This window comes from Falco biarmicus, chromosome 1 (assembly GCF_023638135.1).
Source record: "Falco biarmicus isolate bFalBia1 chromosome 1, bFalBia1.pri, whole genome shotgun sequence".
In the NCBI taxonomy this organism is placed as follows: Eukaryota; Metazoa; Chordata; class Aves; order Falconiformes; family Falconidae; genus Falco; species Falco biarmicus.
Window position 1 is genome coordinate 25,740,831 of NC_079288.1, and position 14,056 is coordinate 25,754,886.

The following is a 14,056-nucleotide window of genomic DNA, read 5'->3' on the forward strand; positions in this document are numbered from 1 at the left end:
TTACCCCCCTCACCTACTCAAGCAGGTAATTGTGCATAGGATTCCTTCCCTTCCTGAAAGAACACAAGCCAAAAACATAATCTCACCCCAAGCCACCCACACCAGAAAACCCTTCTTTTATCAAATATTCCAGGTGCGAAACAGGTTTGGTTTGCTACTGCAGAGACAAGTCATCACTGCCACAGCACCCCACCACCATGGAGTGATGCAAGACTGCACAAAACATGATGGGTAGCTCTCAGCTCACCCTTGGCTAACAAGCCTGCCTCCATCCAGGCTTATTTGCATTCTCATCAGACCTTTGATCGACCAGTATTACTGGCCAGCAATACCAAAGCATCACTGAAGAACAATCAGACTTTTGTGAAGGTGTATGCTTCAGTGGGGCAGCACATCCCCCTCCCTGATCGCTTGTATATTATATTACTAAATCAGCTTTTGCTTCTATACCCTCTTAAAATGGTTGCCGTCTTCTGTAGCAATGCTTAGCATTATCAAGTCTTTCAAGAAACTTTGAGGGAAAATGCCACATGAGTATAAAGTCCCATTTACTGCAGTGATCAATTGATCAATGTTGATACCTGGCGGGCAACATGATGGTGAGGAAAGGCTGGTGGCAGTGATCACAAAGGACAGAGCACATGGTTCTCAGGAAGAGGAGGGAAAGAAAAAAAAAAAACAAGAGAGCTCATGAAGCAGACTTCAGTGAACCCTGAGAACCAGTGGGCAAGATCCCAGAGGACAGGAGTTGAAGGGCAAAGGGGTTCAGGAGAACTGGAAGTTCTTTGAAGCCTATGAAGGCAGAAAGGCAAACTGCAGCAATAAAAAACAAAACTAGGAAGAGTAACAAGAAATCAGCCTGCTCTTCTGCAACCTTGTGATCCTCCAGCTGAAAAATAAGAGCAGTAGCACAAGAACACAGGATCATCATCAGAAGATAGGCAAGGCAAAAAAACCCCCAACAGACACAACAAGCAAAGAACATACAAAAGGGCCAAGAAGAACCACTTTCCCTATAACGATGTGAGGAATAAGAGGAAGACTAAGGAAAAAGCTCATCCAATGCACAAGCAAATAATACTCAATGTTTCTCCACGATTACAAGAAACCTATTTACACCTTTTCTTCTGCTTCCTCCTGACAGCAATGGGAAGAGCCCAGACTGGACTAGGAAGAGGACAAATTAGATTTAATCTAAAGGAAACATTTTCACTAGGACTGCTAAACTCACCCCTAAGGCATGCTGGATGAACTGGCTACAGTATTGAGGTTGCTAGCAGTAGGCTGGAAGTCTGTGAGGAGCATGTGAAAGTGACTTAAAACACACTGGAAAAGTGCAAATGCAATGCCCACTTCAGCAGAAGCCAAAGATTTCTATACTAGCCCCTCCTAACTGCCAGCTCCTCAATACATATTGGATTAAGTAAGTGTTTGTGAGCCCCAGAACACAGCGCTGGGATAGGTAACAGCCAACATGAACCTGCTGAGAACATTTCACACCAAGGCCACCACTGCTACCTGCAGACAAAGGGAAAGAAGAAGATGTTGAGCTTTTGATGCCATCTTATCCACTATTCCCATAATCTGCCAAAGAAACAGTCTGTAAGTAACACTTACGGACTTGTAAGAGAGAACAAGTCTGGGTGGAAAACTTGAAGATGAGTTACCACCGGTTCAGTAGGACGCTAGATCTATCCAAAAGGCATCTGCAAGGTCAGGTCCTGGAGTGGTCTTATTCAACAGCTCCCAGAAGCTGAATGATGGATGGCTCAGGAGCCAGCCTCACATCTGAGGGGAAACCAACCTGGCTGGAGATGCGAACTTGGGGAGGACAACATGCAATGAAGAAGATCACCACGTTGATGGTATCACATAGTCATAACTTGCATTTGACTGCAAAATGCCTTTTAGCAGAGATAAAGTAAAGACTTCAAGTCTCTCAGATTTATCTTCTACAAATCAGGTAACACTCACTTTAAAAAGAGAAGTTTTGATAGGAACAACAAAATCTCTATCTAGACCACCATCTGAGGAAAAGGAACACAGCATTTCTACAGAAGTTTTTGTAAGATAGTAGGTAATTGTCATGTTGCTCTAAGCAATCTTTTGAGCTGTACGAATGAGAAAAATAACAGGTTTATTATTAATAAATTCAGGAAAATAAAAGCTTTTCAAAAGGCATAGATTTGTTGTTAAATGCTGATAAATTTAAACAATTTTAGAGAAGAAAAAATTGGAGAACTAAGACTGAAGTGTTTGGATATCTGAATATCCCAAGAAAACTCTCACTTTAAAAATGAGAAAATACTCAGTATTTCCAGAAGAAAATTTGGACTTCTCATGTTTTAAAGTAAACTTTAAAAGATTTATTTAAACTAAATAGATTAAAATAAACTTTAAAAGATTTTTCAGAAACAGGTGAAAAAGCCCAAAATGAATTGATGAATTTTAAACAAAATAAATCAACCCATAACTTCTACGTTTTCAGTAGGAGTATATTGCAGCTGTACCCTCACTAACTTACCTAAAGTTTTTTCAAATCATCTGCTCCATCAAAAGTAACGTAGTTTTCTCCTTGCAAGATACCTTGCTTGTATTACACCTGGCAGCAACTCACGATCCAGTACCATTAACTCACCTCACGATACAGTACCATTAGTGAGGTCTTTATACTAGGCTGGTTTTGCCAGTTCCTCTGAACTGAGAGAGGACCGAACTTTAGAAGATTTTTGAAAGAACCCACTTCTGGTACTGGCACTGGTGAGGCCACACGTCAGATACTGCGTTCAGTTTTGGGCTGCTCATCCCCAGACAGACATTGAGGAGCTGGAGTGTGTCCAGAGCCAGGCAGTGGGGCTGGAGCACAAGTGTCATAAGGAGCAGCTATGGCAATGCGGGGGGGTGTTTAGCCTGGAGAAAAGGAGGCTCGGGGCGACCTTCTCACTCTCTACAACCACTTGAGGGTGTAGAGAGGTGGGGGTCAGTCTCTTCTCCCAGATAAGAAACAACAGGACAAGAGGAAACAGCCTCAAATTGTGCCGGGGAGGTTTAGGTTGGGTATTAGGATAAATTTCTTCACTGCAAGGGTGGTTGAGCATCGGAACAAGCTGCCCAGGGAAGTCACAATCCCTGGAGGTATATACAAAAGATGTGTAGATGTATGTGGTGCTTAGGGACACAGTTTAGTGGTGGACTTGGAAAAGACCTTTTAAGATCAAGTCCAGTCATTAACCCAACACTGCCAAGCTAAACAATTTATGATTCTTTCCTAACTCATACTTCTGAAATCTTAGGGATGGAAGACATCCCAGGCTGAAATACTACATCTCAACTCTACAGAATGTTCGCTTCGCTTTTAAGACCACAGTTTCTAGAAAGGCAGGCAATGCTGAGCACCTCCCAGAAGTTTGCCCTGGGCTCTTTTAAAGATATTTGATTCCTTCCCAGAAGAATCATGTTCAGCACAGTCTCAAAGATTATTTCAAAACAAACCTGAATGTACAAGTTCACCTTCAAAGCCCACAATCACTCCATCACAGTAGTGTAACAGAGTACTAAGTCACCAACCACCCACAGTAACTATCAAGACATATGATTATTTCATAGTAAATAATCTGCTTATATTCACTACTGATGCCATAAATATGTAAATAATGACAACTGCAAAAGCCTTCAACAAGTCCAAGACCAGGAAAACATGCACTGCTGTAAAATAGCATAGATTTCAATCCCAGCAAGTTGCTGGTAGGGTATTTTTTCTTTCATAAACCTTTTGCATAACAGGAGTGAAAATACTGCTCACTGCACAGTGTGAGGTGGAATCCTCACATGGCAGATACTACTTTTGGGATTAAGTGCATTTACAGTGACCTTACCCCCACACTTCTGTGCCCTATTTGGCAGAACAGTGTCTGATACGGAGAGCCACCCTGTTGCACAGTACCAAGAAACTGGTGCAACTCCATCCTGCACAAGCATCAAGTACAAGGCACTGCCAGCATCTTAGTAAGGTGCCAACGCTCCTGCAAGCTGGCACATACGCACCCAGCCAAGACAAGTCAACCAGGGTCTGCTCCCATCCCACCTGATGGGCCACACTAACATTTTCTCCTAGAAATGCCTCAAATTATTATAGTGCTGGGAGAGCAGCACATAAAGGCACCATGACTTTTTCTTTTTTACCATTGCCAGGGCATGAGCTAGGTATATCCTATGATGTCCTGTCCCCCACCCCATTTATATGGTTATTTCACAAGCTTCTGGAGGACAGACAGGCACAGAGGTCAACAAAGCAGTGAAGAATCAAATCTGAATGAAACAATGAAACTTGGGTCACAATATATCAATTCCGTAAACAAAAAAATAACCAAATTGAAACACTGGAGTAGAGAGTTTTAACTTGGCAGGACAAGGGCTTCAGATGCAAGGTGACTGAGCTTTCAGGCTCAGGTTCCAAATCTCACAAACCTGTAGTGTCAGTTCCTTTGGTATCATAACACTTCACATTTCCCTGAAGAATTTAGCCTCTGGAGTCAAATTACTTAATGAGAAGAAGCTTTTGTTTAATTTTTCAATGATCTTAAGTAACTCTATGAGAAATTATTAGTTTTGAGTCTCTTCATTTTGCAGGGCTTACTGTGATCACTGGCTTTTGTCTATACACTTATTTAGATTGTCTGAACAGAACTTCAGTTGCCTACTGTACAATCTAAAACTGAAAAACCTTCAAGTACAGGTATAAACATCATAAAGTTACAGAAGAAATATGAACCAATTTCTTTACAGGATATTTCACTCTGTCTGGTTTGCCTCCTCCACAGATGCAAAAATAATAAACCCTATTAATTTAAATCTTACTTAGCTGTTCCATCTCTCCACAATAATTGATTGTGCTTTAGACACTCAGCCAGAAAACATAATCAAATCAGGTTTGCCTGGTGACTGCGCCACAGTACAGTGTCAGAAAGCCTCAGTCCTCACATTTGCTCTAATTGATTAAAAGATTTGGTCACTTGCACATTTCCATTTAGACAATTAAGCTAAAGAGACACAAGAAACACAGCAAGACCAGCTGAGAGCAATAATGGATAGTGACAGACTATTTTTGTAGGGAGAATTACGACTTTGGTATGTTGCAGTAATTAAGGTATGGGGTTTCTCCCTCCTCCACCACGCTCTTGATGCAACAGCCTCAGGAGTTCAACACAGCATAAGTGCTGTCTTGCAGGGGGAACATTATACAAACGAACAATCTGCTTTTCCAGCCTTCCAAAGCAGCTGCCATATTATAATTCTGCATAAAACTCTCAGTCAGCACTCTGAGGGGGAGAGGCAGCGAAACACAAGCCAGGAAGGGGGCACTACAGGCTTGATCTCTACCAGGGATGCACTGCTTCCGGCACAAGATGGAAGATTTCCAGTGCAGAGTCAAGCTGCATCTTTTACAAAAAAACCCATAACTTTCTGAGTGTGTTTGGATGCTTCCTCCACCCATGATTCCTGGTTCAGGGCCATAATCTGCCAGTCACAACCAGCCAGCTACCATAACATCCAATTCCCAGGGAAAGCAGCTGAACCACAGCATTTCTTCCCAAAGTGAGGAAGAGAAAAACAGGCTCCTTGGCCTTTTCCTCAGCAATTCTGGGAGAGCTGCAGGGATTATACAGGTGGGAACATTGGCAGACAGTCTTGAAGAGATCAAGGAAAAAAACCCCAAACCAATCACAACAGTCTTATCTGCAACTTTAGTGTGCACACTACACGATGAGACCAGCAAGGCATACAACTTGTATTAAAAACATTTTGCCAACAGTAGATCAAAACTATTGCTTCATATGTCTGCAACAGCACAGATGGTAACTGCTAATAAGAAGGTAACATATTTATCCTACCCAGCTACTGGTTACTGCAAGTCTACATTTAGTCTCACATGATTAATAATCTGCAAGGTGTGGTGGGTTTAAAATAAAAAGTGTATAGATAGCCCTGGCTGCAGGGTGTGTGAACTGTGCTGACATGCAATCAGTAGCAAGGAGAGTGGGTATGGAAGTCCCTTCTACCTACACCAAATTAACCTGATCAGTACAGCTCACAGCCACATGAAGGCTGCAGCAGCCCAAGCACAGGATCTGAAAAGCATCCAAAGTGAAGAAAGCTTCTTCCAGCAGCAGTTCTGGTTTATGTCAGGCTTAAGGTGTAAATAAAGCAAACCTTGGGATGAGTCTCAAACTGAGCCTTAAGTCTTCCAGCTTGGTAGAGGTCTGAGAAAAGACAACACGCAGCAGTCCACACGTAAGAGTTAAACAACTGCAATGCACTTCACCAGAAGGTAAATAAGTGAGAACATTGTTCAGCACAGTCCCCCTGGAAAGCTGTTTCCTTGAATTCAGGTTGCTACCATTAGTGAAATAAGCACTGTTATCATTAAGGCTACTGTTTTCAGGATCCCTTTTAAAAGTGACAGTTACAGGATGATGAGTTAGAGGCACCTGGAATGTATCACACATGGTGATTTATCCCAATTACTGAACTTTTCAATTTGCACTTGTTTGACTTCCCTGAATCAGTCCCATACTCCAGGCACAGGCTGCTGCTGCTACAAAATACTGAGTTGGGTCACTTTGAAGGGGAACAGCATCAGTGGTCTGCAGTACAATATTAGGAACAAAATGCCTCATTCTGATGATGTTATTGCTTTCTATTTGTTGTTTATGATACAACTTTTGTGTAGGGACAGAGAGATAACATGCACAGTAATCGTCTTCCTACCGGTACAGTCACCACTGCAGAATTAAATGCACCACTGCTAGGTGATACACGGAAAAAAATATGAGCAGTACATTTTTCTTCCCAGTCATTAGATTGCTCTGAAGAAAAGCAGCAAAACTTGCACATTAAACATGCCACTTGCTGTGTCCTTTCAAGCCAGGATATGATGAAAGACCATCAAGAGCACCAATTAACATTTTGGAATAGACTCCCAAATGCAAACTTAACAGGATGACCAGCATCTAATGCTTATACTTAACACTAACATGGGAGAGATCTTCAAAGCACCTTCAAAATTATAGCAGTTATTCTGCACTGATGCTGTCATTTAAATATTCTCATGAAATAATTGCATTATTAAAACTTGAAGCTATGAAAGACAGGAAGTGTACTCAGAAGAATTTGGCTGGTTTTCCATGGAAATATTGCAGTGTTGGACACCCAGACTAAGGGATGGAATGGGTGTTATTGGCAGCCAGCCCCCCAGGGTAGGCATAAATACCAAAAGCAGCACAGCCCCCACGGTATGAATTAGCTAGCAAGGTAGAAGACAAAAGAACTCAAAGAATAGCCTCCACATCCTCCCACTCAGTATGCTTTCATGTCACTGCTTTTATTTCTGCTGAGCCTCTCTGTTTCACCGATCCCATCCTGCACTCCTCCAGCCGAGCAAAACCCTCCCTCAAAACTCCAGGCATTTTGGTGAGGAAGCAGGGCTAGAGCAGCTCACAGTTCAGATCCCGGCAAAGTTCATTTCCTTTAGAGAATTAACAGCAAAGCAATTCTGCTGAGAAAAGGGGTCACTTTACTGACTAAAATATAAGAGTCATTTATTAGCTAGTGTTTTAGGAAAGCAACAGCTACTAAGTCAACACTTTTCACTCCCTGAAAATGCAGTTGAATTGGTGGGGTGAAGGTATCTGGAAAAAGAAAAATGGTCCAATTTCAAAACAAAAGATACTAGATAATGACATTGCTTAGCACCTTGGTGCCTTTGCACAACATGAGCCAGCTTGTGTTCCCCAGAGCACCAGGAGCCACAGGGAGTTGCAGACAGTGATCTCCAGAGGCAATCAATCAAACTTCTACCAGGTGCTCAGTGCAGGTAGCAGTGGAAATTGCAGGGCAGTAAACAGAGGAGTTGTCTCCTGCCTCCCTGATTCCTCCTTCTGCTGGTCCCCAGCTAGCCTGCACCTGCTGGGGCCTGAGACCTGGCTGCACAGGACACTGCTCTAGGGGAAGTGGTACTTGGGAGCCCTCAGATCCTTTTCAGCCTCCAAGATGTGGAGCTCACCGACCCAGCTCACCTCCAGCAATCCCTGACCCACATGCTCTGCAGCTCTCAGAAGGAAAAGAGTACAGAGAGAGTAACACTGCTCCCTTCCAAATCCTTCCTCCCCCAGTTTCCAAGTGAAAAGGGCACACAACTAACCCTGCCCTAGGTTTGAGGAACAGGACGGGGACAGAGAGGCACAGATCCCCCATCTCAAAGTAAAACTGCATTAGTATTTTACCTCCAGCAAAAGACACATTTGTTTGCACAAGCCAGGCTCGGTGTGGCCTCCATGCAGCGGTGGCTCTCAATTCCATAAAATGTGTGTTTGTAGCAGCCTCCTCGGCCTCGAAGCATCGACTAACAGCAGAGAAAGACACATACAAATACCAAGAAAGTTAAAAACACACTATCTGTAGCCAAACTGAGTGCAAAGGTTTGAAATCTGCTCCCTAGGCATATTTGCAGTTTTCAGTCATTAGCAGCTTCAGTGTTCGAAGTCGCCTGTGACAAACATTGCAAGCGAGGTCACAGCTGTGAAGCAGGTCTGAATAATGACAGAGGCAGACTGTTTTAAGAAGTTTCATAGCACACAGATCAGTATGTAGCATGACTGTTTATATACACCCTTACAGAAAAAAGGCATTTATGATGTCGAATTTATAACTGTTTTAGAGGAAAGAAACTTTAACATAATCAATAACTTCTCACTTGCAACACCACAGCATGACAATGTGCTTTACTGAAGTTTTAACTGAATCAGCCAACAAAAGCAAGCAGGTGAAGCCACTTAAGCTGCAAGAAATATTATTGTAAAAGCTCACTAAAGAGTAACAAGGATCAATTTCAAGGCTGCCCTACTGAACACTCAATTCTTTTCATTTGTCTAGTAGAGTATTTCTTCTAGTACTAAATTAAATAAATACCCTGACCTTATAAACTCTCATTCATACCAGTCAGCGGCTCCAGCAGGACGCTGCACTTCTCCTCACAGTAGAACCACAGTAGCCTTCCCGCTGGGTTTTAACTCCTATTTAGCATGCAAGTTGCTTGGAGCTAAGACTGTCTTTCATTATCTCAGTTAAATAATAATAAATGAGACAGGATCTCTACTACTCTCAAGAGAAAATCTAAAATATGACACAGTAACTTTTAATATACCATCCCCTACCTGAAGAGTCCTAGTGACCCAAAAGAAATTCTCCACTGAGCAGCAGAGAAAGAATACACAGGTAACCCCTAACATAGGCACAGCCTTTTCATACAGTTGAAAGATTAAACAAAATGGAAAAGCTGTTTATTCTACCCACATCCACAAATTCTAGGACCGCAAGTTATATTTTGAATTTCATAAAACAGACAAATCGACAACTCTTAAAATTTGCAGGTTTTACACTCTTTTCCAGAATATGACAGAACACAATCATTTTAATCTGAGATATCGTTATGAAACTCTACTTAATACTAATCCTTCCAGCCCTGCTCCTGCTTTCTGCTGATACAAATCTCAAACAAGCCTCCTAAAGATATTCACATACTGGTGTGAATCTGAGTCAAAGCCACTGCCTGTAACCAATTTCAGCTCAATTTATTAGAATACTTTACATTCAATTCCTGCTTAAGCTAAAAATAGTATGGTCCTATCTAAGCACACAGAGCTGCTATTTATTTTGTGAAATGGCTTTACAGTGCTGCATTAAATTCCAGTTCTTTAATAAAAACAGGTTCTCTGGTTTTCTCTCAGTCACAGCACTGATGAAGTTTGACAACTTTTTCTTTAAACATATCATGGCCTTCTCTGACATTAAAAGTGATAGGAGAGAAATATTTTAAGAGTAAACAGCAGAAGCATCAGTGGGATCAGTATGTCTTACAAATATTCATGACAATACAGGGCACTTTAAACCATTCACAAGAACAAGTCCTTTGATGAAACAGTTCATTGATACCAGGCATTTCAATATGAAAACCTCACTGCAACCACCCACTTCGGTGGATTGCCATTCAAAGAGCTCTTTTCAAAAATAAACAAAGTTAATCATGCAGCAAAAGAGAGCTAAGAGACCAAGGAACTGATCACTGACACAGCACAAGAATTAGAAATGTGCTGGCATTTTAATGAGATGATGCTTCCCATAATTTATCATCCCACGAATGCTGAAGGCTTTAGTATGCTGTATCAATGTTACTCCCTAAATATGTAACATTATTGACCAGCTTTCAACTTCTGAGCTTCTCAGGGACCTGAAAAGGACAGCTAAAACATACCAAAGTGGCTGAAGTTTGTTCTACAGGGCTGTGGTGCCTCTGCCAGGAACCTTTTTAAGTCTGCATACTTGAAAAAATACAAACGCAGAGCTTAGAGGACGAGTTCTCTCATACATATGTAAACATACACACAGACATATTATGTACAACTACATACATACACACCCCCACATAGTAATTTCTAAAAAGTCCCAGGATTAAGAAGCAACAGCTACCTCTCAATCTGAAGCTTATTTGACAAATGCTGAAAACCAGTGGAAGAGCACTGACTGTCGCAAGCCAGATATATCAGTCACAGAACAAGAAGTTCAAATGCCCTTGTGTGCCCATTCGAGTGTAATAATGGACTGTGTTGTCTTTGTTTCAGAAGACCTCACACTGGTGACATAACCTTCCCACTTTTCACTGCAGTGCTCTGCTCCTGCCATGTATTTCGGTAGGCAGGAAATATTTCAGCAGACAGCAGAACAACAGGAAAAATAACAGAAAATTGTGTTCCCAGCTCTTTGCCACAGCCACATTCTCACTCTCTGCAGAAGGATTTTAATAGCTTGAAAAGCAGAACTACAGCTTGGAAGACAAAATTTGTTCTCGTGTAGGTAAATGTTATTTCATCTGGAAATAGTAATACCCAAGTCTCTACTACTTTTTTTTAATTTATAAAGTGAAAAAAGAAAAGAGAGCATACCTTTGTCCATCGGCAGAGCTTCACCCCAGAATGGCTTCCAACTAGTTTGTAACCTAAAAACAAACAAGATAATAATTGAACAATTGATTTTGACCTGCAATAATTGATACACAAAACATACCAATTGATACACAATATTAAGCATCACAGTTTCAGTGCTGCTCTTCCACATTAGCCTAAAGGTGACACTACCAACAAGATGTCAGCACCCACCCACAGCACACCATTTGATTCTAGGAGCCTGCATATCACAGCAAAGGCCATGGCCACCCAATGCACTTCGGCCAACTTGGAACAGTTTCTCTTGATGAGAGTAAGATTTACTTACATTACTCATTCTTGTTGGAATCAGCTGGGGGTGGCCAGAAGATTTCTCCATATAACAGGATAGCAGACTAACAGGACTAGCTCAGCAATGTGGGACCACCTTACTGACCCCAAGGAACAGCACATGGGAGGGAGCAGGACAGGAAACTAGAAGCATCTCCCTGGCCCCAAGCCATCACCCTAGAACAGACTCTTCTCCAGAATGAAGGGGACTATTTCCATCACTCCTTGGCAGGTCTGACCAAGCCTGGAGGACAACATCTGATTCACAGTGCAGCTGCCAGGGCAGAGGAAGAGAACCAAAATGCAGGGCTCAGCCTGAACCCAAACTTCACAGGTTCACCAATTCTACCTCCACTGGCCATGGTGGAGCCACTGTAAGGCAGCCACTCCTCCATACCCTGAGAAAAGCCGATTTCACAGCACTTCCCCATTCCCCAGCCGAGATGAACACAATTTAATTTAAATTTATTGGTCCAGGAGGATTAATTCCACAACGTTCGTTAAGCATCAAGTACTATTATTACCCAAACTGCTTGAGTTGGGTTATTTTCCTCTTTGAAAAAAGTGCTTAGAGACCAATATGTCTGAAGGATTAAAAGTCACTTCAAAATCAGCATAAAAATAAGAGGGATTTGCGAAGCCTCACTGTGTCATTCACACAGTAGTGTTTATACATCAGTGTCCTGGTTGTCCCCAAACCCAGCACATCTCAACTAGCTGCTTTAGGCTGATGTTTGTTAACACTTTCAAGGGGGGAAAAAAATACATCCAGTTTTAGGTATCAAGTCTCCTTCCTGCCAGCCAGCATGAACTTAACAAGCAAAAGAAGCCTTCTGCTCAGCAGAAGAACTGGCCTTCACTTCCTGCAATTTAAAGCAGCACAATTACCCTGCCCTGCTCATTTGTCACCATGTGTTTCCTGCACAGCAAGATCCTTGGGAGCGTGATTGTGCCCCAAAGTCTTCCACACATCCTGGGACATTGAGCCAGTCAGGAACTACAGTGACAGCAGATTCCACAACAGCTGCACTAGCTAAAAACTAAACTGTGTTGACACACACGTGGCTAACAAGGTATCATAAAGCATTTAGAGCATGCTGCTCTAGCTACTCTGCAACTTAAACCCAGCAGACATCAGCCCACGCTCCTCTTTCTTCTTAACCTGGTATTTGCTCCCATCTCCTTGTGCTGGTTCTAACCTTGCTGGGAGGTTAGCACATGTGCAATCTTGGCCTGAACAGCTCCCTGAGGTGACCCTCCAGGAGCCTGCATAAACACATGGGCCAGCACAGGGGAGATGGCTGGCAGGGCCAGGCAGTGGGGACCCCCTGTTAGATGGCAGGAGCCAACTGCAAGATTAAGTGAGGCTTTGAGGACTTCGTCAGGCTGCTCCCATGTCCTGAGCTCCCTCTCCCATTTTCAGCTCTGTGGGAATGGACAATATTTCAACATTTTCCCCACTAAATGCATAACCCCTGATACAGCAAGGAAGAAAGAACTCTGTAAACGAAAAAGCCTTGGTATTTCACATAGCAATCATCCAATCCTTTCCTGGAGAAAGGCATCAGTGTAACCCTGATCAGCCCTCCTAACATGGAACCAATAGTCTCCAAAGCCACATGCAATATTGGGGACATCTTTATTTAGGACTGGGTAAGACCCAGAAGACTTTGTGGCAACTTCTGACTGACACTTGTCAGAAGCACAGCCAAGTGCACACAACTGCATTTGTCTGCATCACATCATCTCTCCCACGCTGGGTCTGTCCTGCCTATTTCTCAAGCATTTCTTTGCCAACAGGCTTGTCCAGCAATGTGTAATCTCAGCTGAGACCTCCCCATGCTGCTAAAATTCATGTCCTTACAGGACTTCTTGACAAGCATTGAAAAGGGTGCTGCGTTCCTCCTCCCTTTAATACAGCTGTCCAAGCCAGGCTCAGCTGGTGTCAACCAGCACAGCCCCAGCCTTTTTTTCCATTTTTCAGAAGCCAGCAACAGCATTCACGTAAGATTATTCTCTCACAGATCACTTGTCAGTGGAAGTAATATGGCTGCTTTAAAACGAGTTTTAGATTAAAATTAAATTGGAAATAGGACACGCTTGCCCAGATCAGCTGCAGAGTTGTTTAAGGGAAAGAAAGGAAGCAGCTAAACTGAGCAAGGTGCCAAGCTCCGGAGCCCAAAGCTGCAGCATTTTCTCTTAAGTTACTTAAATCAACTTCCACCATGTGGAGCACCCACAGCTTCCTTTAAAGGCCAAAAAAAATTGTACACATTCAACATCAAAACAGTCTTACAAACTTCAGCCAGCTTTAGTGATGAGCAGGGGTTTACTCATCTTGTTCACTGCTGCCAGGAGTCACAGCTATGGTTACAGGAAGAAACAGCATATACTTGCAGAACTTCTTAAAACCACTGTATGAAGCTGTTGAACTTGGGTCTTCACCTCATTGGTAACTCTTGTAAAAAGCATGGTTACCCTGCTAAGCCAACGCAGTGAACACTAGCAATGCCATGCTTTTTCAGATTTGGAAATTAAATAAAATTGGTCAGGGACAGTGACCAAGGCTGAACACTTTTTACACATCTACCGCAGCTAAGCGGAGTCCTCCCACCTCTGCAAAGCCTGTTTCTTCAAGTATTGGTTTACTGCTGGCTAGTAACACAGGCAGCAAACCAGTCTGGGCTAGAAGAAAGTACAAAGGGTTAAAGAACCAAGCAGTGCTAAGT

General features: G+C 42.6%; 1 protein-coding gene across 5 annotated transcripts in view; it reads right to left on the bottom strand.

Annotated features, from left to right (window-relative positions):
• The window catches only part of TYW1B (tRNA-yW synthesizing protein 1 homolog B), a 104,994-nt gene that overhangs the window by 62,269 nt on the left and 28,669 nt on the right, over window positions 1–14,056 (bottom strand). For 3 of the 5 annotated variants that reach the window (XM_056327221.1, XM_056327212.1, XM_056327232.1), the window contains 2 exons: window positions 10,998–11,050; window positions 8,283–8,401 (listed from right to left, as the gene is read on the bottom strand). In XM_056327221.1, coding sequence (XP_056183196.1) covers window positions 8,283–8,401; window positions 10,998–11,050 — 172 coding nt within the window. The remainder of the gene's footprint in view (window positions 1–8,282; window positions 8,402–10,997; window positions 11,051–14,056) is intronic. The other 2 variants (XM_056327252.1, XM_056327242.1) reach the window with 1 other exon arrangement.